The following is a 16,866-nucleotide window of genomic DNA, read 5'->3' as shown; positions in this document are numbered from 1 at the left end:
TATCTCCTGAAAACAATCTTTATTTTTGTTGCTCATTGGCAAAAACAGGCTCTTGAGGCCTGTTTGGAGAAAAATCTGTCATGTGTAAGCATCACCAGACATGTGATGTTTTGCTTTAATTCCTGCTCAGTGAAAATATAAACTGTAAGTGCTTTGCAGCAAGGCTGTTTTGGGGATGTGGGTAACTGTTTAGCTTTGTGTTCCAGCTGTAGACTTTCCTTAAGGAAAAGGAAAGGCATGTCAGCCCTGCCTCGGATAACCCAGGTGAGGCTTGTAAATGGAGGAGCATGACTGGGACATGAGTCTCGGCGGTGTGCAGGTGGGGAAGGGTGCACACACTTTCTAAGTCAGAGAGACAGCTTTCGACTCTGGAAAGTCAGAGAAGCAGCAGCTGTCAACATAGTAATGTAGAACAAACTTTGGAGCTGGGTTCCTAGGTAGTAGTGTCCCTATCCGGGCTGCTTTTGCTAGATAAATACTGCGGTTGTAAGGGCGCTATAGCAGATTTCCCATCTTCACTGCTGCAAAATCTTGTAGAGGCACTTCTGGTTATTGGGAGGCACTTGCTTGATCAGGCTGTAGCTGTTCTTTGTTTAGGAATTCCTACACTGTGTGTATAAAAGTAAATGGAGTAGCTGCGTGTTGCTGTTTAGCGTCTACTTAACTGCAGACTTCTGTCGTGTGCCCGCTCACCAGCCTCTCGCAGTTGCTGTGGATGAGAACATTTGCAAAGCACTTCACCTTCACTGAGCTATTATGTTTTAGAGAAGTGCGTGTTGTCAACCTATGAAACTCTCAGGAATGTGGTGCTGCCTTTCAAGCAGAGAAGTGGGGAGACCTGCAGCGTGTCAAGTCTGTGTCTCGGAGTGCTGGTGGTACCGCTGTGCTGTGAACCCAGCCTGATGCTGGAGAGACTTGCAGTGCCGGATGCTGTCCTTGTGTGTAGTACTGACCTGCGAAGGTGAGGCAGGAGAAAGAAGGTGAAATTGTTTTACATGTAAAGGTGGGATAAGGTGAAATTGGTGAGCGTAATGGTGAGAAATGTCCAGATATTCCTAGTCTTAGGTCAGGATCTTGTTCTGTGGTCTGTTGGTGGAGCAGAGATGTGAATTTAAGGAGTGGCTAGAAAACGAGTCTGTTCATGCTAATAGAAATACCTCAAGGCATTTATGAAACTTTAGCCTTGCTGTTACCTTTCCTGTGACTATTGTAACATGGCTTTTGTTTCTTCTTCTAGACATAATTGCTAAGGATCTGTAAAATGGCTTCACGTTTCCGCAATATTATCCCATATGCCATACCTGGAGTGCTGGCACTTGTTGGCTGCTGGTGGATCTATTCCCGTAGAAAAAAGCATGCAAGCTATCACGATAAACAAGCAATAGCCACTGAAGAAGAGCAGCAGGAAGAAGCGCCAGAGAATGATTCACCACCCAAAACAGAAGCATGTGTTCCTCGAAGACTGCCTCTCTCGTCAGAAGAGGAATGCCGAGAGAACGAAACCTCGACCTCCCTGCTCTCAGCAGGGTCGACGACGCCCTCTCTTCTGTCTCAAACTCACGAGAGGCTAGATCTCTCACAGGACCTTCCAGACCTGTCAGTAGTGACAACGCAGCCCAGCACCCTTGAGGACGACAGTGAAAAACTAGAAACGACAGGATCTCAAGATGAAAGCGGTGTCCCTGCTTGTGTTTCTCTCCCTCTGATCTCAAAGAGCACAGAGTGTCACGGCAGTGCTGCGCTGAGCCTTGTACAGGATTCAAGCTCTAGTGCAAACCAAGATCAGTGGCCATCAGCATCAGCGACACTGACACGAGAGTCTTTGGGAATCGTGGAGGATGGTCCAGGCTTGAATCATGAGCGTCGCAGGGCAGCAGAGGTGGATGGAGATCGCTCAGGAGGTAAGGGATTTGAAAATGCTCCCATGAAAATGTGGTGAACAAATATTTTATGTGCTGTAACCCTTCTGCTTCAGAACATGTTCAGATAAGTCCTCTTCATCTTTACCTTTGCCAGTAGATGAATATTTAGGCCTCGTGTGCAGGTGGGTATGCATTTGCTCTCAGAATTCCCGTCCCTGTAGGATCCCGTGTTAGCTGGGTGATCTTCAGGGTATACGACGAAAGGTTGAACAGACTGGTCTGCATTCAGCACAAAGCTTATTGTCTAAAGCGAAGCATGTGCTTGAGTAGCCCAGTGAAATGGGCTGTGTCTGGATGTAGGCCAGGCTGTTGAACACCTTGCTGGTTTGAGACCTGCTAATGCAAATGGTTTCTGCTTCAGTTCGGGCAGCCTCTAGTAAGGACTGGGTTCTTATCTGTGTTTGTGGGCTGCTGCCGAAAGGAGGCTGTAAGGCAGGTTTCTGAGGTGCTGTTGGATGAACCAGGGAAGTGCTCTGACGAGCTGTGATAAAATCAGTTGGTTGCAGACCAATTACCCTGAAGCCTTTTTGCTTGGAAGGGTAGGTGCATGCCAAGAAATCCCAACAGGGAGCAATGTTCGTGGAGTTCCCCCATCTGTCTCTGCGTTGCTTTTGCCTTCTAGATCCTGGATGATGTGTGCCTGGCAGAATACAAAGCTGTCTGAGCAAATGTTAACCCGTGTGACCTTGGGGATGGATGTTAAAATCCTTTATAGGACCCTGTGGCGCCAACAGCCCTTAATGACAGGATGTCTTTTGTAATTGCTACAAAGTAGTTGGAACGCTGCTTGTTGTGAGACATGGGGAGTGAGTTTGCCAACAATTAAGGATTAAACCCACAAAACATTTTCACTAGTGAGAGTAACCACAGGAGGAAAATGGTTTTGCCTTGTTGTGAATGCTGGTGCGATGAGAAGGTACAACGGTGTGTTGTGGAGCCTGGTGATGACAAGGGCTGAAAGCTCTGCAGGGAGACAGGTAGGGAGACGGCGTATAGCAGGTAAAGTTGATAATGTGGCTCTGTTGGATAAGAGGTCCTACAGCTGACCTTCGCACCCAGGCTGTGAGACTTAAATCCTCATCCTTGTCTAGCAAGTCTATTGCAAACAGCTGCACTGCTTGCCTTTGACTTTCGAGGCATCTGTGCTGTGTTACTTATTAAGATGTGGCAAATGTGAGGCAGCTGTTGGGCTTATTTTTCTCTTCGGTCTTGTACTGGGTGATCTGAATTCTTGCAAGCAAGTGAGGATCTTCATGTTTCTGCTTGTTAATCTGGAGGAAGGATCAGCCTTGTTCTTGTTCTTGATCTTGTTACACTGACTGTATCTGGGATCTGACCAGGAGGAAGCTGTTTGAGTTTGTCCCCTTCCCAAGTACGAATGTTCCTGGTATCGGCTGATGGTTTGGGAACAAAACGTAGCTCAGCTCTGGCACCTTGTTTCTTCAAGCATATGACAAATCTGGGCAAGAGACAATCCTCTACCACAGCTAGTAGTGGGCACAGCTGGTGCTCAGGTCACCGTGCAACCCTCGTTGGGGCAGGAATGTAATGTCAATGCAAAGAGCAGACGAATAGGTTGCACATCCCTCCCTGCATGCTGAACTCCCTGTGAAAAGCCCTGTTTAAACCATGTGGGGAAAATGCAAAATACCTTGCTGCAGCAGCAGCTCAGTGTTGGTGTTAGCATAGCTCTCGTTCAGCTGGTAACTTTTGACTTAAAGTGTCTTGTCTCTGCTGCTGCATAAGGTGTCACCATGTTTGAAGGACTCCTGCTGAACTCGGGCCTCCTTCTGTTGCATTCCCAGAGGTGTGCAGGTTTTTCTCCAGCAATAAAAGGAAACTTGTAGCAGGCCGCGTGTGATGGGACTTTACCCTTTCTGAAATACCAGAGAACCTGATACAGGATCATCCCAACTGAATGCATAGGAAGAGCTCAATGTCACCTCTCTATGAAATTATATATTTTCATGGCCTTGTGTCTGGTAGCTGGATTGTGTGGGTTGTCTGAATACTGACATGTCTGTATGTCTTGTAGGTTTGGATGTAAATAGCGTGGACTTTGTGGACAGTGGCTGTGCCATGAGGAAGACAGTGAGTCGGCAGAACTCTAAGCTAAGAGGAGAATCCAGCAAGTCCGGCGTCGTTATCTGGGAGATAGAGGTTCCAAAGGTAACCAGCCGTTGGCCTGCTCGCGCATCCTGCCTTGCCCTACATAGCCATCTTCTGGTTCTTCCAGCCTGGTACTGGCTCAGTGCCATCCCAGAGAGATCAACAACAAATCAACGAGGATTTAAGCATTTAGCTCCCGTTAGGACTCAACAGGAACAAAGAGCCAGTACACACCTGTAAACAAGAGGCATGTCAGGGTTATGCCCAGGGTAATGTTGGTTGCTGGACTCATTATTCCCCATTATCTTCCACCCCAATCTGTTAGTCCGATGCTCTGAAAGCATTCAGAAGGCTTTGAGGGTACACAGTTATTAAGGGCAGGTGATTTTTTTTTTTTTTTTTTCCCCTGCTATGTAGGAGGGTTATGTTTCAACTGCCTGTCCAAACCCTTCCTCACAAGCTGAATGCTCGTATGAGCTATTCTGTAGAGCTGCTGTGTCTCTGTCTTTATAGTGAGCTTTCTTTTGCGTTGAGAGAGAGACTGTGTTTTTAGGACTACGTTCATACCTTCTTCCCTGCTTTGTGTATGCAAAATCATCTGTGGCTGTCCTGCACAGCATCGCTCTTGCAGTTCTGCTGCTCAGCAGACCCGAATAATGACAGCCAGTAATGTGAGACAGCAGCTCCCGGCAGGATAAGCATGCTGCCTCGAGTGCTTGGATGCTGTGAGCCCAGGGAAGACGTGTAACGTGCATTTTAATGGACCAGTAAAACACAGGCTAAAGAAGCAGTTCTACAGCAGAAAAATATGTTTCAGTGTTTCATGAAGACAGGCTGTCACTTTTCTTGAAGTAGCCAACTCTACATTGTATAGGATTATCCATACTGACTTGGGCCCAACACTTCTGCTCTGGTACCTGGTCTCTGACAGTAGGTGGTGGCAGGTGCCAGTGAAAGAGTAGAAGTAATAGGGCATGCAAAGACATCTCTTCATCATCCCGCACAGCTGTCCTGGGACTCTGCAGTCTAATGGGCATGATAGCCTGGTTTACTCTCCCATGAATTTGTCTACTCCCTATCTAATCTAATTAGCTTGTTTAAAAATTGCTAAAACTTAGTATTTCATATTTGAATGAAAAAGGCATGTAGCATGCTTTTTTAAAACAAGAAATGGTAGGAGATTGGGAGAGGACGTGACTTCACTTGACTGTAGGAAGACAGTAGCTTTTACCAGGCCTGGTAAAAACCATCGTGTCTTTGTGTCATTCTACAAGATACGAAGACGGATCTATCAAAACAAGCTGTGCTTACTGATCTGTATCTACCTTGACTTGTCATAGACCTGCTGAACTCTGCGCTGGTCCAGCATTCCCTTATACTTATTCTGCCTGGCCCTGTGCTACAGGAACTGGGAATGTGGGTGAAATAAGCCACAGAGAACGGTGTTGTTTGATCTATGTTTCTCTTCCTGACTGTTGCTTTCTTGTTACTTTCATAAAGGAATTAGTTGGCCGCTTGATCGGCAAACAAGGAAAATTTATGAGCTTCTTGAGGCAATCGTCTGGTGCCAAAATTTATGTCTCAACACTACCTTATTTCCGTGACTCCCAAGTCTGTCACATTGAAGGTAAGCGGAATGTCTCTTTATTCATGGTCTAATATGTAGCTTGGGGGCCTTAATTAGATGGGCAAGGAATTTAAACAGATTTAGTGGCTTTGTGAGCCTAGTGCTTTACAAAACTTTTCTAATCGGTGCTGTTACAGTAGAGGTGTATGCCAAGTTGCCTGTGCCTTGGCATTTGAACCCTCTTATTCTAGAGGTGAGAATGCATTTTAACATCTTCGGCTGCTGTAGTTTAACCAACACGTTTTGAAGGATCCCTTCAGGCTTGAAGGAGGAGCTATGGGATGTGTATCAGCAAGTGCGGTCTTGACTGTGAAGGATGTTAGATTAATTGTGGCTGAAAAATATCTGCCAGTGAATTGGGTTCATACTGGAGGCTAACGCTGTTGAAACTGGGGCCTGAGTTGCTCATGTTGGTCTGATATCAGGTTACATGGCCAATCTATTAAAAATTAAATCGTTGATGTAGCGCAGAAGGCACTTCACGGGGTGGGGGTGTCCTCAGCATATCTGTACTACAGACTTTCTGTGGGATTTTTGTCTTCCAGGCTCTTCGCAACAAGTCGAAAAAGTACTGAGCCTGATTGGCAAGAAGTTCAAAGAGCTGTGTCTCACCAACATCTACGCTCTACCTCCACCAACACCACTGACGCTTCATTCCCTCCTTATGACTGCCTGGGTAAGTCCCAGCTTGCTGGCTATGCTGATGTCAGGGTGGAAGGCTGTTGTTGGTCGCTGCTGTCATAGTATGCTACGTCAACGTGGCTGGTTCACAGATGCCCTCAAAACCAGTTGGATTTTGTGTGGCTCTCTGCTGTCCAGCTTATGTAACTGTTACAGATCAGATTTGCCTACCTGCTCTTCCACTGCAGTTTCCATTCTGCCTGAGCTGAGAAATGTAGAATCATAGAATCATTTAGGTTGGAAAAGACCTTTAAGATCATCAAGTCCAACCATTAACCTAACACTGCCAAGTCCACCACTAAACCATGTCCCTAAGCAGCACGTCTACACGTCTTTTAAATACCCCCAGGGATGGTGACTCAACCACTTTCCTGGGCAGCCTGTTCCAATGCTTGACAACCCTTTCAGTGGAGAAATTTTTCCTAATATCCAATCTAAACCTCCCGTGGCACAACTTGGGGCTGTTTCCTCTCATCCTGTCACTTCTTACTTGGGAAAAGAGACCAAGACCCACCTCGGTACAACCTCCTTTGAGGTAGCTGTAGAGAGTGATAAGGTCTCCCCTCAGCCTCCTTTTCTCCAGACTGAAGAACCCCAGTTCCCTCAGCTGCTCCTCATAGGACTTGTGCTCCAGACCCTTCACCAGCTTCGCTGCCCTTCTCTGGACACGCTCCAGCACCTCAGCGTCTTTCTTCTAGTGAGGGGCCCAAAACTGAACACAGTATTCGAGGTGCAGCCTCACCAGTGCTGATCCCTGGGTGGGCGATCCCTGCCCTGCTCCTGCTGGCCACACTATTTCTGATACAGGCCAGGATGCCGTTGGCCACCTTGGCCACCTGGGCACACTGCTGGCTCATATTCAGCCGGCTGTTGACCAACACCCCCGGGTCCTTTTCCACCAGGCAGTTTTCCAGCCACTCTTCCCCAGGCCTGTAGCGCCGCGTGGGGTTGTTGTGACCCAGGTGCAGGACGCGGCACTTGGCCTTGTTGAATTGCATACAACTGGCCTCAGGTCATCCATCCAGCCTGTCCAGATCCCTCTGGAGACCCTTCCTACCCTCGAGCAGATCAACACTCCTGCCCAACTTGGTGTCATCCACAAACTTACTGAGGGTGCACTCGATCCCCTTGTCCAGATCATTGATAAAGATATTAAAGAGAACTGGCCCCAAAACTGAGCTCTGGGGACCACCACTTGTGACTGGCTGCCAACTGGATTTAACTCCATTCACCACCACTCTTTGGGCCTGGCCATCTAGCCAGTTTTTTACCTAGTAAGAGTACGCCCATGCAAGCCATGAGCAGCCAGTTTCTCCAGGAGAATGCTGTGGGAAATGCTGTCAAAGGCTTTACTAAAGTCTAGGTAGACAACATCCACAGCCTTTCTCTCATCTACTAAGTGGGTCACCTTGCTACAGAGGGAGATCAGGTTAGTCAAGCAAGACCTGCGTTTCATAAACCCACGCTGACTGGGCCTGATCACCTGGTTGTCTTGTACCTGCTGTGTGATGGCACTCAAGATGATCTGCTCTGTAACCTTCCCTGGCACCGAGGTCAGACCGACAGGCCTGTAGTTCCCCGGATCCCTTGGGTAAATAAGTCTTCCGACTGCTTCATGCCGATAGTCTTTTTGTATGCAAGGCGGGCCCCGCCTCAAGTCTGATTTCTGTTAGAGCAGCAGGGAGTAACAGTGAGTAGCTTTTGGAAGTGAAATACCGGAGTGCCAGGGCTTTTCCACCCATGGCTGTAAGCCTCAGGAGTTGCTGGTGGAACATGGAGTTGCTGTGAATGAAGCTTGTGTTGCAGTGAACGCTAATGAGAATTTCTTTTCTCCACATGACAGCTCTTCCTCCCAGACGGAGTCTCTGTAGAGGTCGTCGTGGCAAACCAAGTCGATGCAGGGCACATGTTTCTACAGCAGCATACGCACCCCACTTTCCATGGTCTGCGTAGCCTCGACCAGCAGATGTACGCCTGCTATTCTCAACTGGAAATTCCAACCCTGCCAACTCCAGTAGAAGGCATGTAATGTGATTGCTCACAAATTGTTCAGCTGAGAAACTTCTAGGGTCACACGAAAGCCTGATGCCACTGAGTTAGGCTTGGGAAGTTTCCCAGTGGATGAGAATGTGATAGTTCACTTGTCATTTCATATTTTTTTAAGCCGCTGGCAGACTACAGATGCTGCTCTACTCTTCCTTACCCCACTCATCCCTAGAGTACCTCCCCAGCCACTTAGTTGCATGTTGAAATTCAGAATGAGATAAAGTCCATCTCAGGCTATTTCTAATCAACTTGGCATCTGGTGTATTTTTGCTGACAAAGTATGGAACTACTCCCAAATCTTCATAGTGTCACAGTCTGCACGTGGTGTAAAGTGGAGGGTGCATCACATGGAAGGGGGTTACTAGCGCTAACTTTCCTTTTTGGGGACAGACCTCACTGTTAGTGACCGAAGGCTGGAAGGGAACTGTACACCTGGGTAGAACAGCATGGAAGTGGCAGACAGAGACTTGAGAGTAAAACCCACTTCTCCTGCGTCCCAGCTGCAGGCCTTGTCTGGTGGGGGTGTGGGTGGTGGTGAAAGAAGATGTTGGCAGCGTAAGAAATGCTGTTGATTCTCAGTAGATAAGTACTGATGCCTGAAGTGCTAATTTCTGGAAATCCACTTACGCTGAGCCTTTCTCCTCTGTACTCCTGTGTTTTGCAGTTGGCATTATCTGCGCGGCTCCAGGCCTGGATGGGGCATGGTTCCGGGCTCAAGTTATTAGCTACTTCGAAGAGACCGGTGAAGTGGAGCTCAGATACGTGGACTATGGAGGATACGACAAAGTGAAGATTGACACACTCAGACAAATCAGGTCTTTAGCTCCTCTTCTGTGGCCTAAGGCAATATCTGGCTTGAATCTTCATATACCGTTTGAATTGCTTATAGGTTTTTCCACAGCTGAAGCGGAAAACGGTGGAAAGGTTTGGCTCAGCAGCAGCTGTGAATTCCTTGGGAGCACAGCAAGCTCTTGCAAGGCTTTTTCGAAGGGGAGGGGAGAGGAAATTGCAACTTCTGCCACTTCAGCGTGGAAGCTGAGTGAAAGGATGCCTTCAGGAGGCCCTAAATTGTAGTTAATTGATGAGCTAGAAAGAAGATTCAGATTCTCTGTGCCCCAGCCCCATTGGCTGGGAGAGCTGTATTGGATGGGGGTTTTCTTAGACAAGCCCATTAAATACTTGATTGTGCCCCAGAGGTGGGAGAAAAGCAGTACAGCTTCCATTATGGAGGTGGTTTTTGCTTGGAGCCCAATCCAACTTGGCGTGCTAATCAGACTATTTATTGCTGTTGCTTAGATTGCTGGGAGAACAATCTGATTTTTTTTTTTTACTGTCATCAATTTCAAACTGAATTCCTGTAAGGTGACATTGATTAATCAATTGCTCTAAAAGAATACAGGAGAAACTTAAAGCCGTGTTCTTACTCTGATTGATTCTCTTTTCTTTAAGGTCTGATTTTTTATCACTACCTTTCCAAGGAGCAGAAGTTTTACTAGACAACGTGGTGCCACTCCCAGGTAATGGAGCTCTCAAGACATACCGTTGGTGCTCCCCCTGCAGGTTTAAATGGATACCAACTGTGTACAAGCGATGATTCTGTCTAAACCTTTTCCCTCCTATTGCAAGCGCAGCCTCTGATGTGACTAGAGCAAGATTGGAAAAATTGTATTTTATTCTTCTAAATGTGCTAGCATGGCATAACCTGTCAGGCTCCAGGGGAAAGATGATAAATGTTCAGGCTTTTTCCTGGGTGGAGGAGAGAATGAATTACTCTCCTAAACAGCAAGTTGGCAGGACTGGCAGGGTACAGGTGAAGCAGCTGTAACTACTCTGCCTTCTTCTGTCATAGAGTAGCTGTAAACGCAAACTTAGTTTTTAATCTGCTAGATGAATATCTGACATTTTCCTACTAAAATGACTGATGTGTATAATTCTGTGTTCAAAAGACTACCCTCCAAGCACTGGAAGAATGTCAGTCACTACCTAGAAATGCTTTGGTTTGCCCCCCCCCCCCCCTTTTTTTTTTTTCCTTTTTTCTAGTGGTGTTAGAGATGCGTGCTCTAACCAGGAGGTACAGGAGGCTCTGCCAAGACTGTAGATGGATGGCGAGGTTTAAGCTGCTTCTTGCAGAAGTCAGTGTTTTCCATGTTCCCTGAGGTAATCGACCTCCTTCGGGATTTGTAAGGAGTTCACTTGCTGCTGGAGGCGGTCTCAGGGTGGGGAGCACAAAGGAGAAACTTCATTTTGCAGTGATTTGGTAGGAAATAAGCAACTTTCCTCCAAAATGAAAATACTTCTGAAATGTCTGGTCTGCAGTGTAGATTGTAACTGTATTGCCTGGGACACAAGAGTTTCCTGCTGCATTACAGGTGTGGAGTTAGCAACAGTGCCCACGTAAGCTGTGCAGGCTGAGAGACCTGAGCTGCCAAGAGTGCATTTGGCACTGTTCAGGTGCCAGCCGGCCTGTGATACAAATGCTTCGGAGTTCCCGTTCACAGTATTGCACTCTGTGCAGGGTCAGTAATGTCCTGAGGCCCCTGAGCTTAGTTTATTAAGGATCAAAATACTAATGGCAGCTCAAACGTACTGCAGAAGTAGACTTTTCTGTCTTTAAAGCCTCCTAATTCATCAGCCACTTATGTTCACATTAACTGAGCTAGTGGCTTTAGAAAGCACTTCATCCTTTCCCTTCAGCAACACAGCAGGCACAATACTTGTGTGATCTCCAGCTTAATAGACTGGTTTCAGCAAATGCGTACAGCAACAGTAGGTGAGGATTCTCTGGCCTAACTTATGTAGGAGGTCAGGCAAGATTAGCTTAATAGTCCCTTCTGGCCTTTAAAGCCTGTGAAGAATATATCTCATTTGTTTTCTCCTGCTCTTTTCTTTCCCAAGACGAGGATCACTTTTCACCTGAAGCCGACGCCGCTGTTAGTGAGATGACCAAAGGCGCAGTCCTAGTGGCACAGGTACACGAGAGCTGCCTGGAAGTCTGGTTGCCAATTTGACTGCTGCTGTTGTCCTCTCTGCCCCCTCGCATACCGTGCGTGTTAAAATCGAAAACAAAGCCACAGCCTGTAAGCCTGGCTGCTGGGCAGGATTCTCGTCGAGCAATCTCGGGCGCCGAAAACTTCCTTGTGTGGCACCAGGACCACTCAGGACTGCCTGGCTGGGAAGGGATGAGTATTCCCTCTTGTTACTGATGCGGGCAGAGAGGAAGGGCACCTGGATGGATTTACAGAGCACAAAGTGGCCTGTTGTCCAGCGGATCAAATATTCACCTGGGTCTGCGCTGCTTTGCCAGTCTCAACAGTCTTTGCAAGACTGACATCCAGGACTTGGCCTCTGGCTGGCCGGAGGGAGAAGTAAGGGCATCCCAAAGGCTTCTGCATGCAGTGCCTGGTCTCAGCGAAGAGGCACTTGCCTCTTCCGAAGTGCCTCTGACAGTGGCTGTAGCTGTCCACGTAAGGCAGTTGGGACGAGTGGGAAGCCGATAGCGCTTGTGACGCTCAATCTCGCAGCTTCCTTGGGTTTTAGTGCAGTGCTCAAATGCATCACTAATTCTAGCAAGGGCACGGATTTGAGCGACCAGAGCGCACTTGCCAGCAGGGTGTCCCAGCTGCCTGGTGGCAGGAGCTACATTTCCACGAGCCTACGCTGAGTCTGAGGATCTGATATGCAGTGAATGATGCTAGCCTTGCACCCTGCACGGCTCAGACCAGAATTGCTGCACGCTAATGTTCTTCTGTGTTTCCAGGTCACAAATTATGACAGCGCAACAGGTCTGCCACTGATACAGCTGTGGAACTTGACGGGAGATGAGGTGGGTATGTTAACATGCCTATTTTTTCAACACTGATAAGGTATATGATTATGCAGACTTTTTATTGCTGGTTAGGAACTTGCTGATGCTTCTTGCTAGTAGTTTGTTCACCTTTCTACTTTTTTTTTTACCTCCTTTTAGGTGGTGTCGGTAAACAGAAGTCTGGTGGAAAGAGGGTTTGCTCAGTGGCTTAACTACTAGCGACGTCCTAGATGCCTCGACAACGCTTTCTACAGAGAAAAATAAAAGAAGAAATCTTGTTTTGCGCTGTTACAATTTGGTTTGGCAACCTTTCATAAGACAACCTGTTTACACCTATGTGTGGATTTTTGTGGTCCATTGAAACTCATCCTGCTCAACTGTTACCATTTCACTAGAAACATGTACCTCATCTGGGTGAAAGCTGGGGTGTTAAAAGCCATAATGACAGATACTGTAGCTTTAAAGCAAAAAATCCTCCCCGGCCTCTACTTAAAAGTTGAATGGAAAAAACCTTAATACCTGGGGGCTTGCTTGAAGCTAGCAAATGCCCCGAAATGTTAACTGTGGTTGCATTTTTGTTCAAGATGTATAAAGCCCCGTGAACTTAGCGTCTGCTTTTCTTAAAAGCTACAACGGTTGTCCTTTTTTTAACAGGCTCTGCCTATGAAATTAATGAATGTTATTAAGGAATTTAATGTTTAGTTACGGATTTTTCTATATTGTGCCACTAACCTGCACAAATAACATTCATCTTGTGTCTTCCTTATGCCAGGAGGTAGATGAATTGCATTCGTTGCACTTACTGTGGCACATGTCTCACTGCAGTCATGGTTTTTAGGCTTGATACGCTTAAGGAAGAAAGCTTTTCTGTGCAGATGCTTGAAGTGCAGGGTATGTTACCACTACAATTTTTGCTCTGAAATGTCATGTATTTAAAGAAAAGAACTGATTGCCAAGCCCAATTGTAGTTTATATTTTTCTAGCTGTGCAAGTCTGTAAACATATATATAAAAAACCATTGTAATATTTTGTACAAGAAAAACACTGGAAACAAAGGGAACTTTACAGAAACTTTTTCACACCAAAATGTCCTATGTAGGTAGAACTGGTTTGGAGTGCATTAGGGTAGCCAACATACTTGGAGCATCTGAATGTTGGGAGTGTTTCAGCTCTGCTGTATACAGGATTAGTATTCCCTTAGATTGCTGTCTGGCTTGAATTGTGATCACTGCATTCTTTGCTATGTTGCTGTACAGATCTGTTTAAAAAAAAAAAAGTAACAGCTTGGCATTAATATTGCAGTGGTGTTCTCAATTTTTTTGTGTTCCTTTTTAGATTTCTATTACATATTTAAAATTTTGCTCAAGTAATTTAAGCCAACTTAATACTCTTAAACACACGCCCTCTAATGTATATCATTTTAGATATGTATTGAGCTGGGATTTATTGCTGGCAGAGAAGATACTTGCCAGGAAAATGTTGATGTAGTCAGTCCTCAGAAGTTTTTTCTGGTGGGTTCAGGGATGTCCTTACATCCTTTGAGCTAATGTGTTGGTGCATCACATTTGGATAGTTGCCTACAAAAGCATTTGGTCCGATCCCTTCTGATATGGTATGGTTATATCTTTTTTTTTTTGAGTTCTCTACTATTCGGTGCTTATGATTTAATGTTCATGTTTGCAATAACATCCAATGAAACCTAAATTTGGTAACTCAGTTGAGTCTATGAAACATATATCCTTTTGGAATGTTTCTTTCCCTTTCAATTAAAGCTCGAATTTTAAGCCATCTTAATCAAACTGTGATGACTGAGAGCCTTCATTTCCTGACCTCTTGCGATGTAGGGTTGGGAAGGGAGCTCCATGGGCTAAACAGGTCCGATAAGATCCTGATGGCTTTTCAACAGATGTAGAAAGGTCAAGCTTCAAATCTCCTGGGTTTCCTTTTACTTCCAGCTGAAAACTGGGTTTATTTTTATGATGAATTACTTATTAGAAAGCCTTAGTCTGAGCACCGGTACTCAAGGCTGTTGAAACTGTTATATATTTGTGGAATTCATTTACTCTAGACTGGGGTTGTCCCTTTTGCCACACTTGTGTGTTGAAAAGTGAAACTTGGGAGTCTGTTGTGCGGGCTATAAAATCCCCTCTTTAAAATGTTGACCGGTTTCTTGTCCAAGCCAAGCAGTGCAATTTGGTGTCCTAGTGAACAGTTTGTCCTCACCCTGGTGTTGGAGCACCTTGCAACTGGGAAAGTCTACTCTTGCAGTAGAATGTATTCCACTGTGTGGAAAAGAAGCAAAGGCCTGGGCTGGACCGACTATGCTTGGGCTGCACAGAGCAAAGTGTGTTAAACTCAAAAGTACTGCTTTGGTGGTCTGTAGATGTGTACACATGCGCACACAGTTGTTCAGAGTTCCACATACTGGTCTTCCAGATCTCAAGGATTAAAACAAATCCGTTGGGTTCACTGCAGAGTATACGTACAACCCATAGATGCTCTGGCTACAACTTGGTGCTGCTTAGGCAAGTGATATGTGAAGAATAAAACATCGGGGGTTTTGGTGGGGGAGTAGTGGGTCTGGACGTTAGCGCAGTTCGAGAATGTCCATCCTTACTGCTTCTCACCCCAGGAAGAAGGTTTCACTTCACAGGGTTTCTCAGTCCTTGCTAGGCTCCAGTATCCGCTGAGGGATGCCTTTCACCCTCAGGCGTGATCTCCCAGGTAGAAATTTGGTAGCTGGCTTCTTGCACTGTGGGTGGTTAACGTTACTGATAGCCTGAGCACCTGAGTGGGGTGTGTGTGTGGCATGCTGAGCTCTCTGCCACGGTTGCAGGCAGCCTGTCTGGATTTGCTGTTTCAAATTGCCTGCCAGTCGTCTTTCCTCGGACAGAGTTTCTGGCCGAGGGGAGGAAAAAAGCTGCCATGTATCTGTGAAGGAGGTTGTCTGTCCTTCAGCTCTGTAACTTGGGTTCAGCAGCTCCAACAGTGCCTTACTGAGTACCTTCCCTGCTAGGTGAGGTCTCCCCCAATTAAACCAGTTCTCTTGGGCAGGAGCCAACCTCCTGAGGAGGGTTTGCGTTTCAGCCTTAGGGCGGTGTGACCTTGTAGCTCTCTCCTGCCAGTGCCTGGCGTGGTGGACAGGCTGGAGATGAAAGGTCAAGAGAAAATGAAGAGCCCTGCGCTCCGGTGTCAGTCTGATGCAGGTGCAGTGCCCAGAGGAGTTCGCTTGCATGTCTTCTGAATTTGTCTCCCCAGCTTTTTCTTTACTGAGGGAAGCTTTGTCCCCTGGGGCTAGATTCATGCTGGGCCGGAGAACTACAAACTGTCAGTGGTTGTGTGAGGAGGAGAGAACTGTTGCAGCTTTCTCTAGCTGCGACCTGGCCAGAACATGGGAGTATAAAATAATAAAAGCGTGGAAGTGGCTGGGCTGGGGCTTCGCTGGGGTGAGCCGCTTGCAGGGAAGGTGCAGCTCTGCACGGGGTGGGTAACGCCGCAGCCCCCTCCCTCCTGGGAAGATGCTGGTCCCTCACGAGCATGGTACTGTGCAGGTACTGTCTTATCCTTCTCCACCTCACACCAGTGCTCTTCTGACTCATTGTGAACAGACTTTTTTTCTGCTCTGAAGCCTGTCCCGATGCTGGAGTCTCGCTGAACAGGTGAAATGGAGCTGTTGTCATCCCGGTGGGATGTAGGAGCAGGGTGGCTGCAGTCCAGGAGGCTTGCTTACTGAATGTCAAAGTAGAAGAGGAAGAACAAAATTCAGAACGACAGTCCTGAGGTGGTAGCACCATCCCAAGGGAATGCAGATGCTGCAGTTTTAGGGTTTGGAAGCAAATGGGTCTCCCTCAGCTGTATTCCCATATCCCAGAGAGCTTTCCAAGATACAGTCCATAGTCATCAGATTCAAACAAACGCATGTTAGTTTGGAAGTGGTGGGGTTTTTTTCCTCAAGAGCTTAGAGCAGCCCTGGACTATTTAGTCTGCGCGCATGGGGGTGAATGTGTTACTTTATATTGTTCACGACAAAGTTTAACTCATCTCGAAGCTGGTGTTTTCCCTCGCTTTGAGGGGTGTGTCGAAGTCAGGAATCGGCAGTAACTGCTGGCAGCTGGTGTGGGGAGCGCTCCTGTTGTCTGCTCTGTGTCCCTCGCTTTCCTCTGGCTCTGCAGCATGGAAAAACATCCTGTTCCCTATTTGTGTTGTAAGCTGCCTATTTTTTTTTTAAGCTGTAGCAAATAGAACATTGTAGGGTAAGATTAACCAAAATAAGGAGGTGTTGGCAAGTAACAAATAGGCAACCCTTCTTTCTTTAAAATCAAAAGTCTCAGCCTGAACTGATGCATTAATAGCTTCAGGTGTGTGGGGGTTTTTTGTTTGGGTTTTGTTTTTTTGTTTTGGGGTTTTGGTTTTGTTGTTTTTTTCATTATGGACAAGGGTGAATGGCATTGCTGAGGTGGGGGAGTTGGATATGGACTGCTTGGAAAAGAGCAGGGGGAAAAGTACAGGTCAGAAAAGGAACAGGGGAGGTTGAAACAAGGTAGCTGTATTTGCATCTTCCTTTCCGAGATGCAGTGGTGGTGCTTTGTGCCCCATCAGACCTCAGGAACGTAGCTGGGGTGGGCTTTGAAGGGGTCACACTGCTTGTAATATCAGCCACGTCCCCAAAGCAGCTC

The 16,866-nt window shown here is 46.7% G+C and overlaps 1 protein-coding gene across 1 annotated transcript; it reads left to right on the top strand.

Moving 5' to 3' along the window:
* The first annotated feature begins 529 nt into the window (after positions 1 to 529).
* On the top strand, positions 530 to 13,291 carry LOC142027983 (A-kinase anchor protein 1, mitochondrial-like). Its single transcript, XM_075022131.1, has 10 exons — positions 530 to 1,901; positions 3,958 to 4,091; positions 5,532 to 5,658; positions 6,204 to 6,334; positions 8,183 to 8,360; positions 9,050 to 9,200; positions 9,835 to 9,902; positions 11,281 to 11,354; positions 12,143 to 12,208; positions 12,350 to 13,291. Exons 1-10 carry the CDS (start codon positions 1,262 to 1,264, stop codon positions 12,407 to 12,409), a joined length of 1,629 nt encoding a protein of 542 aa, XP_074878232.1. The 5' UTR covers positions 530 to 1,261; the 3' UTR covers positions 12,410 to 13,291.
* Positions 13,292 to 16,866: the final 3,575 nt, after the last annotated feature.

Source organism: Buteo buteo, unplaced genomic scaffold, assembly GCF_964188355.1.
Source record: "Buteo buteo unplaced genomic scaffold, bButBut1.hap1.1 HAP1_SCAFFOLD_101, whole genome shotgun sequence".
Lineage (NCBI taxonomy): Eukaryota > Metazoa > Chordata > Aves > Accipitriformes > Accipitridae > Buteo > Buteo buteo.
Note: the sequence above shows the minus strand (reverse complement) of the source record. Positions and strands in the feature narration are given on the sequence as shown.